Below are 11513 nucleotides of genomic sequence, written 5' to 3' on the forward strand. Positions count from 1 at the left end.
CTTCAGAACTTTGACGTTTTATGCTCTTTTAGTTCTATTGAAATTTTCACAAAACACGTCAAAAAATACAAAAACAGATAAAATTATAAATAATGGACATGTAATCCAATTTTGGACAATCAAAACGGGACCAACAAAGTGGCCTTAAAATAGTGCAAAAATCCGAGCGTCTCATCACCAACTTGATATGTGTTTGTCCTCAAACAAAATAATGCAAAGAAACATAAATAGACGTCATAATGCCTAAATTCGGTGTGTGCAAAAGATAGGTTACGCATGAATTAACACAATTCAAACAAGCAAGGCTTATTGTGCACTTTCATTACTAACTAGTGGAACACCGTTAAATTCATGCACTCACATGTGCGAAACTTCCAAAGATGGGAAGTGTATTTATCTCTCACTCTCAAAGTGATACGGCAATGTGTATAGCACTCAAATCAGGCATCATGTTAAATTTTACATCGGCTTGCTCAAAGTCTATTCCTCTCTAAGATGTGAATAAGCATCAAAAGTCCGAAAGGTCTTTATTTTTATTGTAATGTAGACTCTTTGGTAGGTGATGAATATTTAGCTAAAAAGTGACTTTAAAAACAAAAATATCCACTCTTCTAAAACTCCTAGACACTTTAATACTAATTTTTTCTGCTTCAACTTACTTTCCAAACCTTTGATTTTTCTATCTTTTCATATCACAAACCTTTTTTTTTCATAAGCACCGTTTCTAGATCAAGCACACATTTTTGCAATTTCTGTTTCACAACTTGCACACTTTTACAATTAAGCACACTACTTTTTATATTTTTCCTCCTTATCTCTCCAATTCTTTAACAAAAGTTAATAAAAACTATACTAACCCAAGGAATTATCCCCATTATTTGGCTTTACAAAGAATACGCTTAAAGGCTCAAAGTTGGCTGCAAAGGGAAAATTTTTGAGAGGGTCGAAAATTTGGGAATAAACTATTAAGAAAAGATGGCTTAACATCCTCCTTCATCAATTAAATACTATGTAAACTTAGGTAGATTAAGAGCAAGTTTAGAAACATATACATGCATGCAGATAAATCATACAAGAAATAATTTAGGCTCAAATCTCACAACGGTGTAAGCATGATTCAAGGCAAACAAGCAATTCACTAATTATGCACCTTTCACCAAAACCATCAAATCAAAACATCAAGCCATACTTAATCAAAGATGAAAGTACTTTAAATCATTGGAAACTCGATCTAATGTGTCCCTAAACATGCGTATTTCTAAGTTCTTCATGCTATGTTTTAAAACAAAAAACTTAACTAAAAACCTAAAACTAAAGTAAAAACCTAAACTCACGGTCCACCACTTCATCGCCCCAAATTTATTTACAACAAGTGTAAAGTAAGTTTGTAGAGTCGGTAGGGACATAAGTAAACTACTAAAAAGAAAACATACCTTGAATTTTTTCGCGTAGTGGCTGGACAGGGCAAAAATTCGAAAAATTCAAAAAATTGCGGCTAGAAACCTGTATTTGGGCAGAGGTCGCTGGGGGCCCTCTAGCGGTCGCTGGTGACGAGTCAGAACGTTTCTAGCGAGTGTCCAGCGGGCCGCTACGCGCGCTACAGCGGTCGATGGGGAGAGTCCAAAACCTGCGAAAATTTCAATAACAAAAAATGAAAATTAAACACCAAAACAACTTAAAGAAACATAAAAGTGTAAAATGTTGGGTTGCCTCCCAACAAGCGCTTGTTTTTCGTCTTTAGCTTAACGTTCTTTGAAGCTCATGAGTTATCCCCCATCTTGGGAATTCCTTTGGGATGCCTTTGTACCTACAAATTCACAATGTGAGCATAGAATGAAGAAAATTACAGTAGGATATAACATATAATATTTGGCAATCCCCCAAACTTGAACCAAATCAAGGTGTGAAAATTATCTCATGCAAGACCAATTAATCTACCTTAATTAAAAAATCATCCCCATCATTATCTTTATCCCCTAATAATTTTCAAGAATTTTAAACAATAGACCATGATCACTATATAACCTCAAAAACATACACACGTCGTGCTGATAAAATAGCCTCACAATGCTATGAACACGAACTATGCGTATCAACAATCAAGTCAAAGGGGGTATTCAAATTCCATCCCCAAAAAGAAGCTAATTCAAGTACACCCAACAATGATGCTTAGCAATGATTAATTCCAACAAATCCCACTCAACAATTTATCACAGGTATATCACCCCATCAAACTCCAATTCAAACTACCAAATCAACATGCATCCTCTCTTCAATCACTCTTACTAAGGGAATCTTGCCTTTATTTTCTTAAACCAGTTCTTATCTAAAAACAAATAAATTCAAACAACTAACAGAAGATTCCTAGCTAATCAACACATAACTTTGACACTAACTACACCAACTGTTCCCCTCTCCCACTTCATTGCAGCTTGTCCTCAAGTGACTTGATGAAGTGGAATACATGGTTGTTAGTGTCAAAACAGAGAAACAAACTTCTCACACTTAGACCAAGCAGGTGCCAAAGAGCTTGATGCACTTTTTGTTAGCACTATAAATACCTGTAAGTATACAAAGTAGGATTAGTATAGCTAAAGGTTAGTACCGGATATCGATCACGGGGAAAATAAACACAGACTGTTTATCCTCTACTAAAACTCAATTACTATTTGGAAAAACTGAAAGATTTAGGAATTTTGAAAACAAAGAAGAATTTGAAAGCAATAAACCAACTAATTGCAATAGATCACGAAGATAAAAGTATATAGATAAGGGAATTCCAGGGATTTGAGTTCACAGTTATGGTTATACAAATTCCAACTAAAAATACCCTAGCATAGTTCTTAGTATCGGGAGTAAGGATCGATCCTACAGAGACAGACGGGGTAAGCAACTGTTCAGAGGACTTCGAAGGGGTCGGCTTCTGCCACGCAGCTGATGGGTTAAGACTTGACTAACTACTAGACTTGGGAGAGAAATTAAAGGTGACTATCCTATCTGCTAGACCTAGGGAACAGAAAGAGAATGTACGCATGCATGGATAGCAAAAATGAAGGTTTAACTACAGAAATTTAATACCAAACTACTTGACCAAGTAAACGGGTTTCCTAAAAGTGCTAAGCAGAACGTAAACATGCGGTGGGGACCATTTTCCCGAATTAACTAGTACGACAGAAAAGCTGCAAAAAGTAAACAACACAGATGAAGATGACATATACGACTTCTAATTAACTTCTAATGTTAAGATAACATAAACGAAAACAGAGCATCAACATATGAAAATAAAGCAATAAAAATCAACTTCAAACGTTACGATCAAACACAAAACGACTAGATTTAAACTACTAGGCCGAGCAAAAAAACAAAAACAATAAACATCCATAACCATGCAAAATTCAGAACATCCCGACTCAGATCCAAAACTCCGTTTAACAATTCAACTCAGATCAACCAAAAACCAACTCCAATACGTCAAATCCATACTCCTCAACTTCGATTCAACTGATTCAACGACAAATTAACTTCGATCAAACCGATCTCTACTCAAAATCAAACATCAATTGCGAAAAGCATCCAAAACAGTAAATACCAACAATCAAATATCAGAATTAGCTAAACATAGAACATAGACTTCCATAGCTACGTTATTTAAGGTTCAACACTGAAACGATAAACGCCGAGCTTCTAAAACGGTGAAGTCTCAGCTTAAAATGACGGAAAACAACAGAAAACAGTAAATTGTATCTTCGCCCTTCACAAGGACGGTGTTACACCATAGAAACTGAGCTAGGCTACCACGAACTCCCAGAATTTTACCCCATAAGTGCTTAAGTGCACAGAGAAATGTGTGTGAAGTGATGAGCTAAGAACGAAAATGTGAATGATGATTGGTGATGCATCTCTCTTCATGTTGTCTCTATTTATAGTTGAGGCTCGAACTTCTAGGGTAGTTTCTCTGCTGAATTGTCGATTTTGCCCTCCTAGAAAGCCCTTCAAAAAGATACTTTTCCACTCACAGCTGCTTCCTCGATCTCCTAGGTCAGGTTGCAAACTGACGTCTTCACTCCTCTTTTCCTTCAGTTTACTCTGCCTGTAGATTTTTCCTTCCGTTTCCTTGACCTGCCAGATTATCTACGCACCTAAACTTAAAACGTGTATTAGTTCACAGAAATCATAGAATTTAACCCCATAACTGATGCATAAAATTGGCCTTATCAAACTGCTCACACTTAAACCATACTTGCCCTCAGGTATGAAAGACAAAATAAAGGAATAAGGCAAATTTCGTGCGTGTTTATTATTTAAATGGCTTAAAGAAAAAGAACAAACACAAACTCCTAGACCTAGACACGAAAAGACTTAGACAACAGACTCAAACACACAAGAGAAATCAATCAGAAACAAAAAGAATAGAGATAAGCACAGATGTATAAATTGGTTCAAGTTTTAGCAATTGTCCCCACAAGCTTAAGGTCTCTCCAATCGTCTACAGTCTCATATTCATCCCCCTCCCTTCGTCTACCTAGTCAGTTTGTTAGTTCGTCAAGATAACCTCTATTTTCTCTAATTGTTGGATTCACTCGGTCACTCATTCCTCACCAGAAATGTTAGGACCATTCACTCATTTATGCTTTTGCCATACCCCTGATGCCTTGGTTCTATTGACACAGGAAAGTTCCTTAAGGTCTTTCATTTGGTTATATCGGGGCCAAGGGATTGTAATGTATGTAGGTGAGAATCCTAGGGGTCTAAGTTCAAAAAGTATGAGTGCAAATAAGCGAAGGACATGTGAACTTAGGGACAAAAGATGGAAATAACCTCCTTATTTACAATTCTGTCTTCCCAAAATTTGGAGTTGTTCCCTGGCCATTTCGGCCTTATTGCCTAACTTCCTTCTACTGGGTCAGGCTATTCACTTTCTAACTTTCTTTTTGATTTTTTTCTTGGGTCTGGCTATTCACTTTCCTGCCCATTTTCTAAGCATATATATTCTTTTCTCTCTTCTTTTTTCGTATGTTTCTTGGGTCAGGTTGCACAATTGTTTCCCTGCCCATTTTCTAACTATTATTTCAACCGGGTCAGGTTACAGAAGCTCCTGACCGTTTTATTTTCTAACTTTCTACTTACTTTCCCCTGTTTCTCAACCTAACTTCCTATCCCGAATGGTGAGTTGACTCCACTCTGCCCCCTTGTACACATTAAATGAAGGTTGAGGTGTCAAAGGAAGGGACAATTTTTACAGAAGTTCCTGGCCATTTTATAGAAAGGGACAACTTGTTTAACTAATGGGTGCCCTTACAATGAGGCGGGTTCAATAGATTCGAAATTTTTTTAAGCTCAATTAGGTTCTCCTATTGCCTTTAGTCCTCACTCCCCTTATGTCATTTTCCCCTAAGCATCAAGTGGCAACCTATCTTTCCTATTCTAATAGTAGAAAGTGTTCTACTCTAGGCTTTTAACTCACTTTAAGAAGGCTTCACAACTAGATCAAAACAAGGCATTTTCTTCGTCCAAACTGATTTTGATTATTAAAGCAAGAGGTCTCAAAATTGACATGCATCCTCTCTTTGATCACTCTAACTAAGGGAATCTTGCTTTAATTTTGCTAGTTTATACTTAAACACAGAATCCTAAAAAACTAAAACTCTACTGACTCAAAACTAACAACCTATATGCATGCTCGAGTGACTGCACTAACTCCTCCCCCTCCAACTTCAATCCTGCTTGTCCCCAAGCATTTCAGTGAAGTGGAGAACAGGGCAGTTAGAGTTCACACACCAACAAATCCTTCAGTAAGAAAAGAAATACAAACTTCTCACACTTAGGCCAAGTGGGAGAAGTAATAGCCAAGTGGGAGAAGTAATAGAACAACAACCAACAAACAAATGCATGAAAACAAACTTCTCACGGTTAGGCCAAGCAATGGACTAAGTGGGAGAAGAAACAATCACAGAAATAACCAAAACATGATTACGGGAACAAAAGCATGCTATAACAGCAAAAACTTCTCATACTTAGACCTAAAATTGGGCTACTTAGACCAAGAATTGGGCTAAGTGGGAGAAAACACATAGCACAAATACAAATAGACACCTAAAATATGCAAGAAAAGTAGAAAAACATGCTCAAAAAACTGAAAAGAAAATTACTAAAAGTAAAATTACTTGTTACTGGGGGGGTTTAATTCTGTGTCTGGTCCCCCATGGGAGCCAGACTTCTGGGCTACCTTCTTATGGTGGTCAGCCTTTGCTTTCTTAGGAATCGATGGGGCTAGTTCCTCCTTCTCCTTCGCTGCTTGCTTTGGTACAGTCTTCTTAACAGTCGTGGTGGTGGGATTGGTCACTACTTCCTTTCTCTTCTGGGTCGGGGGACTTGCTGGAGTACTAGGGGCTTTCTTGAGAGATGAGGTCCCTGGGCCTAGTTGCTTATACTAGCTACTAGGTCGGGGAGGCATCATTTGCTGGGCCAGGGGGAATCTCCTCTCCATTGAGGCAATCATCTTCATTATAACATTGATGGCTTCGGCCATCTGTCCATTGTGCACCTCCATGCTCCCCGTGAGCCTTGCGATATTTTTGCTCAGCACGCTCACATCATTTCAGAGCTCTCCCATCTCGCGCCTCCATTCCTCACGCTCAACATTAGATGGACCTTTCGACTCTTCCAACTCCCTCTTCACGGTTACCACATCAGGCTTGCCCATATCAAAGAACACAATCTCACATTTTTCATATGTAGGAGTCCCTTGTTGAAGAAGAAAGCCACATTGAATGGCTCTGGGGCATCACAGACTTGCAGGCCAGGCACTGACTTTGCCAACTTCATGCTAACTTCCTTTGTAGATAAGAACCAAGGAGATGTCATGTGTAGAGATGGCGTACTGTGTGGCTAGTCATAAAGTTGCATGGGTAGGCCATCCAATAACCCAGGTGGACCTTTACTCCCTTTAGCATGCACCATGTAAAATAGAGCTCCGGAGTTATGAGGGCGGCTCCAGTCTGACTTAGCAGATTGTACCCCAAAAAAACGTGCGCGAATCGGAGTATCGGCTTGGCAATGTGGAATCCCTTCGAAAAACTCGTCTTAAAATTCCCTCCGTGGTTGGTGGTAATCAGGTCCCATGCCATCTGCATATGAAAGCCTGGAGTCTTCTTCGGGGCCTAATCTACCTCTCATTCCATGTGCCTTCATCATCTTCTTCCCGCGTAAACAGCTCCATTCGCAAGGACCACTCTCGGATGCTCATTTCCATGTCTTAACCGAAGAGGCAGAAGCTAATAGAATCGGCGTCAGGGTCCATGGTGGACTTAAACTTATATGAGGTGAAGAATTCCTTGGCCAGTGCGATGGGCACCTCTGCCGTGCAGTGATCCAGCAGCCAATCGAAACCGATGGCACGGATATACAATAGAAATTATTCCTCCGATTCTATCTCCTGGAGGGATGGGGGGTCGTACATCTTCCTGGCCTTTGCATGCTTCCCCTTTGAAGTGCGCCCACTGCAAGTCTATGCCAGCTTTGAGTCATCAAAGTGGACCATGGCCTCAAGTAGCCTCTTTGTCAGCAATACTTCCATTGGTTCGTACGCCGGCCCCACCACCTGGTTTATTTCCACATCTTCTTCATCTTCATTCTTTTCTGTTGGTTCGGGAAACGGGACACTAATTGGTTTCGAGAAGGCTTCTCTAATCTTCGGGTGGAGGAGGCTTGCCTTTGCTTCTTCTATAAGGGTGTAGCCTCTTGCTTACCCTTTCGTTTCCGCTCCTGTGCATAGTGTTTCTCCTCGGCCTCAGGAGAGAACTTCTCTGTTTCGACTTGTTCTCCTGGGCCTGGGGGATCCCCTCCCCTGTTTCCTCTCGCATTTCCTGGGTCTCGGGGATATCATCCCCTACCTCCTCTCCGCTTTCCAAATCTATCCGGTGCAAACGTCTGGCCATTGTAGACGCCCGTGTCTCCTCCAGTTTCTTGTCACAACGGTTATTCCGTCAATTTGTCCTTGCAGTGGCCGGTGTATCCTTCGACTCTAGCCCCTCGTCCGGTACAACCATGAATTTGGTCCCCTGAATAACGTCGGGCCTATCGGACAGTTCGTACCCGTCTACATCCATGTCAACCTTCTCGGTCCCATCATTCTCATCACTGTCTTCATCGATGATCTACTCTTCTCTTTCTTCGACTTCCAATTCCTCCGGGATTTGTTCTTCTACACCCCTCTTTCCTTTTGTAGTTTCAATAATACTACCAGTAGGGACTTCTCCCTCTACATCCTCATCATTGGGTATTTCTCGTTCAACCTCTTCTCTCGGTTCTCCAACAATACCATCACCAATCCTATAACCATTACCCTCATCAGTCCTATCACCACTACCCTTGTTAGATTCTCCGTCTCCCGTATTCACATTCCCTGCACCTTTTACTCCCTAGTCCCCTTCCGCCTCAACATCACCCTTTTCTTTCTCACGCTCATACCTCTCCCTTGTACTAGTGGGTACGACTGTAGAATTGACAAATTGAAATTTGGGTTGGGTGGATGGTATTACCGGTGTAATATCTGAAATTAGGGTTTCGGATGGAGATTTTGGGGTTTCCGTTTGGAGTAAGAAGGCCTTGGATGTTGGAGTTTCTATTAGGGTTGTAGGTCGTGGAGGGATGTTAATCGGGGCTACACTTGGAGCGGCCTCCTCCTTCCTGAGTTCTTCTGCTAGACGGGCGAATAAATAGCTAGCCTTTTCGCTTTTTCCGTATTTCTTTAGAAACTCTCTCATTATTTCTTCTGGATCAGATTCGTTGCCCGGTGGTGGAACTGTGGTTGAGGGTGTAGGCGGGACAGCGGAGATTGTGGTTGCCGTCTCTCCTGTAACTGGTTTCTTTGTGGTGGCTTTAGACGACGAAGTTGCCACCGTCCCTGTCTGAGGAGCGGACAGTGGCTTCTTGGTTGGCAGATTCTTTGGCGGTTGTGATGACTCGCCGGCCGTAGATTTGACCGATTGAGAGTTCTTATGTCGGGCTTTGTGTCGTTGTGGTTGGTTTTCCATGGTGTTGGTTCAGAAATTAGTGGTGGTTGATGGCGGTTTCGTCGGAACTGTCACAAAGAAGAATGGAAAAGGTGAGGTAAGGGTATGAACATTTGTGAATTATGAGAGAGATATTATGTGAGGAGGGAGGTTATGAAGAATAGGGGAAGTTATTTAAGAAACTAATAGAAAGAAGAGAATAGGAAACAAGTACATAAAATCACAAGGAAAAGAAAACGAAACAAGGAAATAAAATTAAAGGAAAAGAAAATGAGAGAGGCGGTTGCTTGCTGATGCAAGAGTCAGAAACAGTACGCTTTCCTATCTCATCCAAAAATTTGAAATTTAATTTTTGAATTTTTTTTTCAAAACTTCTCCCCCCCATCTTTTTAACCGAAAATTTCTCCACCTCATATCTTCTTCAGAAATTCGTTTAACTCTCTCATACCCAAACTTAGAAAGATCAACTAAAAGGTGAGACATCTGAACAACCTCGTCAAGGGAATGCGAATCTAAAAAAAATATTTCAAATTTCATTTTTGGAAAATTCATTTTTTTTACCGAGAAAGGTCAACTAAAATGTTTCAAAAATATTTTTGGAAAATTCATTTTTTTCTTTGTTTGGATTTTTAAATATATGAAATAATACATATTTACAATACTTACAAATTTTGCGGAGCTAATCTCAGGGCTATGTTGGGTCAGTTTTACAGTTAAAAATTTCTTAACAATCTACCAGATCCAGCAGATTCCCGAAGATTACCCAGCAGCCTGACCAGTTAGACAATAGTAGAGAGTATACGTAGCGAAATTTTCTTCCACCACGCACATCTCTGAACTATCCCTAAATACCATGACCCTATGACCATTAACAAGAAAATGAATAGAATTAGGAGCGACTCCCTGAATTTGCACGGCTCCATTCACTCGAAGGCCAGTGTAGGGTCCAATCCACTTGGATTTTAGTTTCCGAGGCATCAGTTTAAGCCTTGATTGGAATAGGAGCACATTCTGACCAACTAGCAGTTCCTTGACCCGAAGGTTGTTGTCGTGCCACAATATTGTTTTGTCCTTGTACCACATAGCGGCATCATACGACTCAAGCCTTAATTTCTCCAGCTCTTGCAGTTGAAGCGTTCTCTCCTCCTCACAGGCCTGGGGCTTCATGTTTATCTCTTTGATTGCCCAATAAGCTTTGTGCTCAACCTCGACAGGGAGGTGGCACATTTTGCTTAATACGAGCCTGTAAGGCAACATTCCAATGGGAGTTTTGAACACAGTTCGGTATGCCCATAAAGCATCGTCAAGTCTTTTACTCCAATCCTTCTTCGATGGATTCATTGTCTTCTCCAAAATTGCTCTGATTTCTCTGTTCGAGATTTTTGCCTGACCATTTTCCTGGGGGTGGTAAGGAGTGGATAAACGATGGTGAACACCATATTTCCTCATCAAAGCTTATATCGTCCTGTTGTAGAAATGAGTCCCTTGGTCTGGGATGATTTCTCAGGGCACACCATACCGGTTGAATATATTGGCCTTCAGAAACCTCGCTACTTCCTTCGATTCGCAAGAACTTGTAGCCTTGGCCTCTATCCATTCGGAAACATAGTCCACCACAACCAGTATGTAGGGGTTCCCATATGACGATAGAAAGGGACCCATGAAGTACATTCCCCACACATCGAAAATCTCACAAAGAATAATTGGAAACAGCGGCATTTCATCCCTCGCAGAAATCCCCCCGGTCTGTTGGCATCAAAACCCGCTGTCTAAAAACTTCTGCGCTGTCTTTCTTGGCCCAAAATGACCAGCACATGCCAATGCGTGGCAATGATTCAAGACATCCTTTTGTTCCCACTCGGGGATGTATCTTCTAATCACTTTATCGGACCCCATCCTCCAGAGGTAAGGGTCGTTCCAAAAATATTACCTGGCTTCACTCTTAAGTTTCATCCTCTGGGCCCGGGAAATTTATGGAGTACTCGGCAACTCTCCCGTGACCAAGTAGTTTGCCAGTTCTGCAAACCAAGGTTCTTCATTCAGCTTACACTTCCCTTTATCCAAATATCCTGGGCCAGTTAACGCTAACACTGCCACCCAACTAATAGGTCTAGGTGATTCCATCACATAATATTAATGTTCCTCTGGGAATGCATCCGGTATATCTTCTTCATTTTCTCCTTGAAGTATCCTGCTTAGGTGATCAACCACCTTCTCTGTACCTTTCTTGTCTCTGACCTCCCAATCGAACTCTTGAAGCAACAGGACCCAGGGAATCAGTCTCGGCTTAGACTCCTTTTTTACTAACAGATATTTAATAGCTATGTGAATACAATCACCATCGACCATAACAGATACGGTCGGAACTTCTCGAATGAGTACACAACAACCAACATTTCTTTCTCTGTAGTGTCGTAATTCTTCTGGGCCTGGTTGAGGGTCTTCAAGGCATAAAAGATCACATAGCTCTTCTTGTCAATGCTTTGACCAAGCACTACC

The 11513-nt window shown here is 40.8% G+C and overlaps 1 protein-coding gene across 1 annotated transcript; it reads right to left on the reverse strand.

Annotated features, from left to right (window-relative positions):
• Positions 1-9773: 9773 nt before the first annotated feature.
• Positions 9774-10463, reverse strand: LOC121767004. The gene has a single exon (XM_042163222.1). It carries the CDS (start codon positions 10461-10463, stop codon positions 9774-9776), a length of 690 nt encoding a protein of 229 aa, XP_042019156.1.
• Positions 10464-11513: the final 1050 nt, after the last annotated feature.

Source organism: Salvia splendens, chromosome 15 (genome assembly GCF_004379255.2).
Source record: "Salvia splendens isolate huo1 chromosome 15, SspV2, whole genome shotgun sequence".
Classification (NCBI taxonomy): domain Eukaryota; kingdom Viridiplantae; phylum Streptophyta; class Magnoliopsida; order Lamiales; family Lamiaceae; genus Salvia; species Salvia splendens.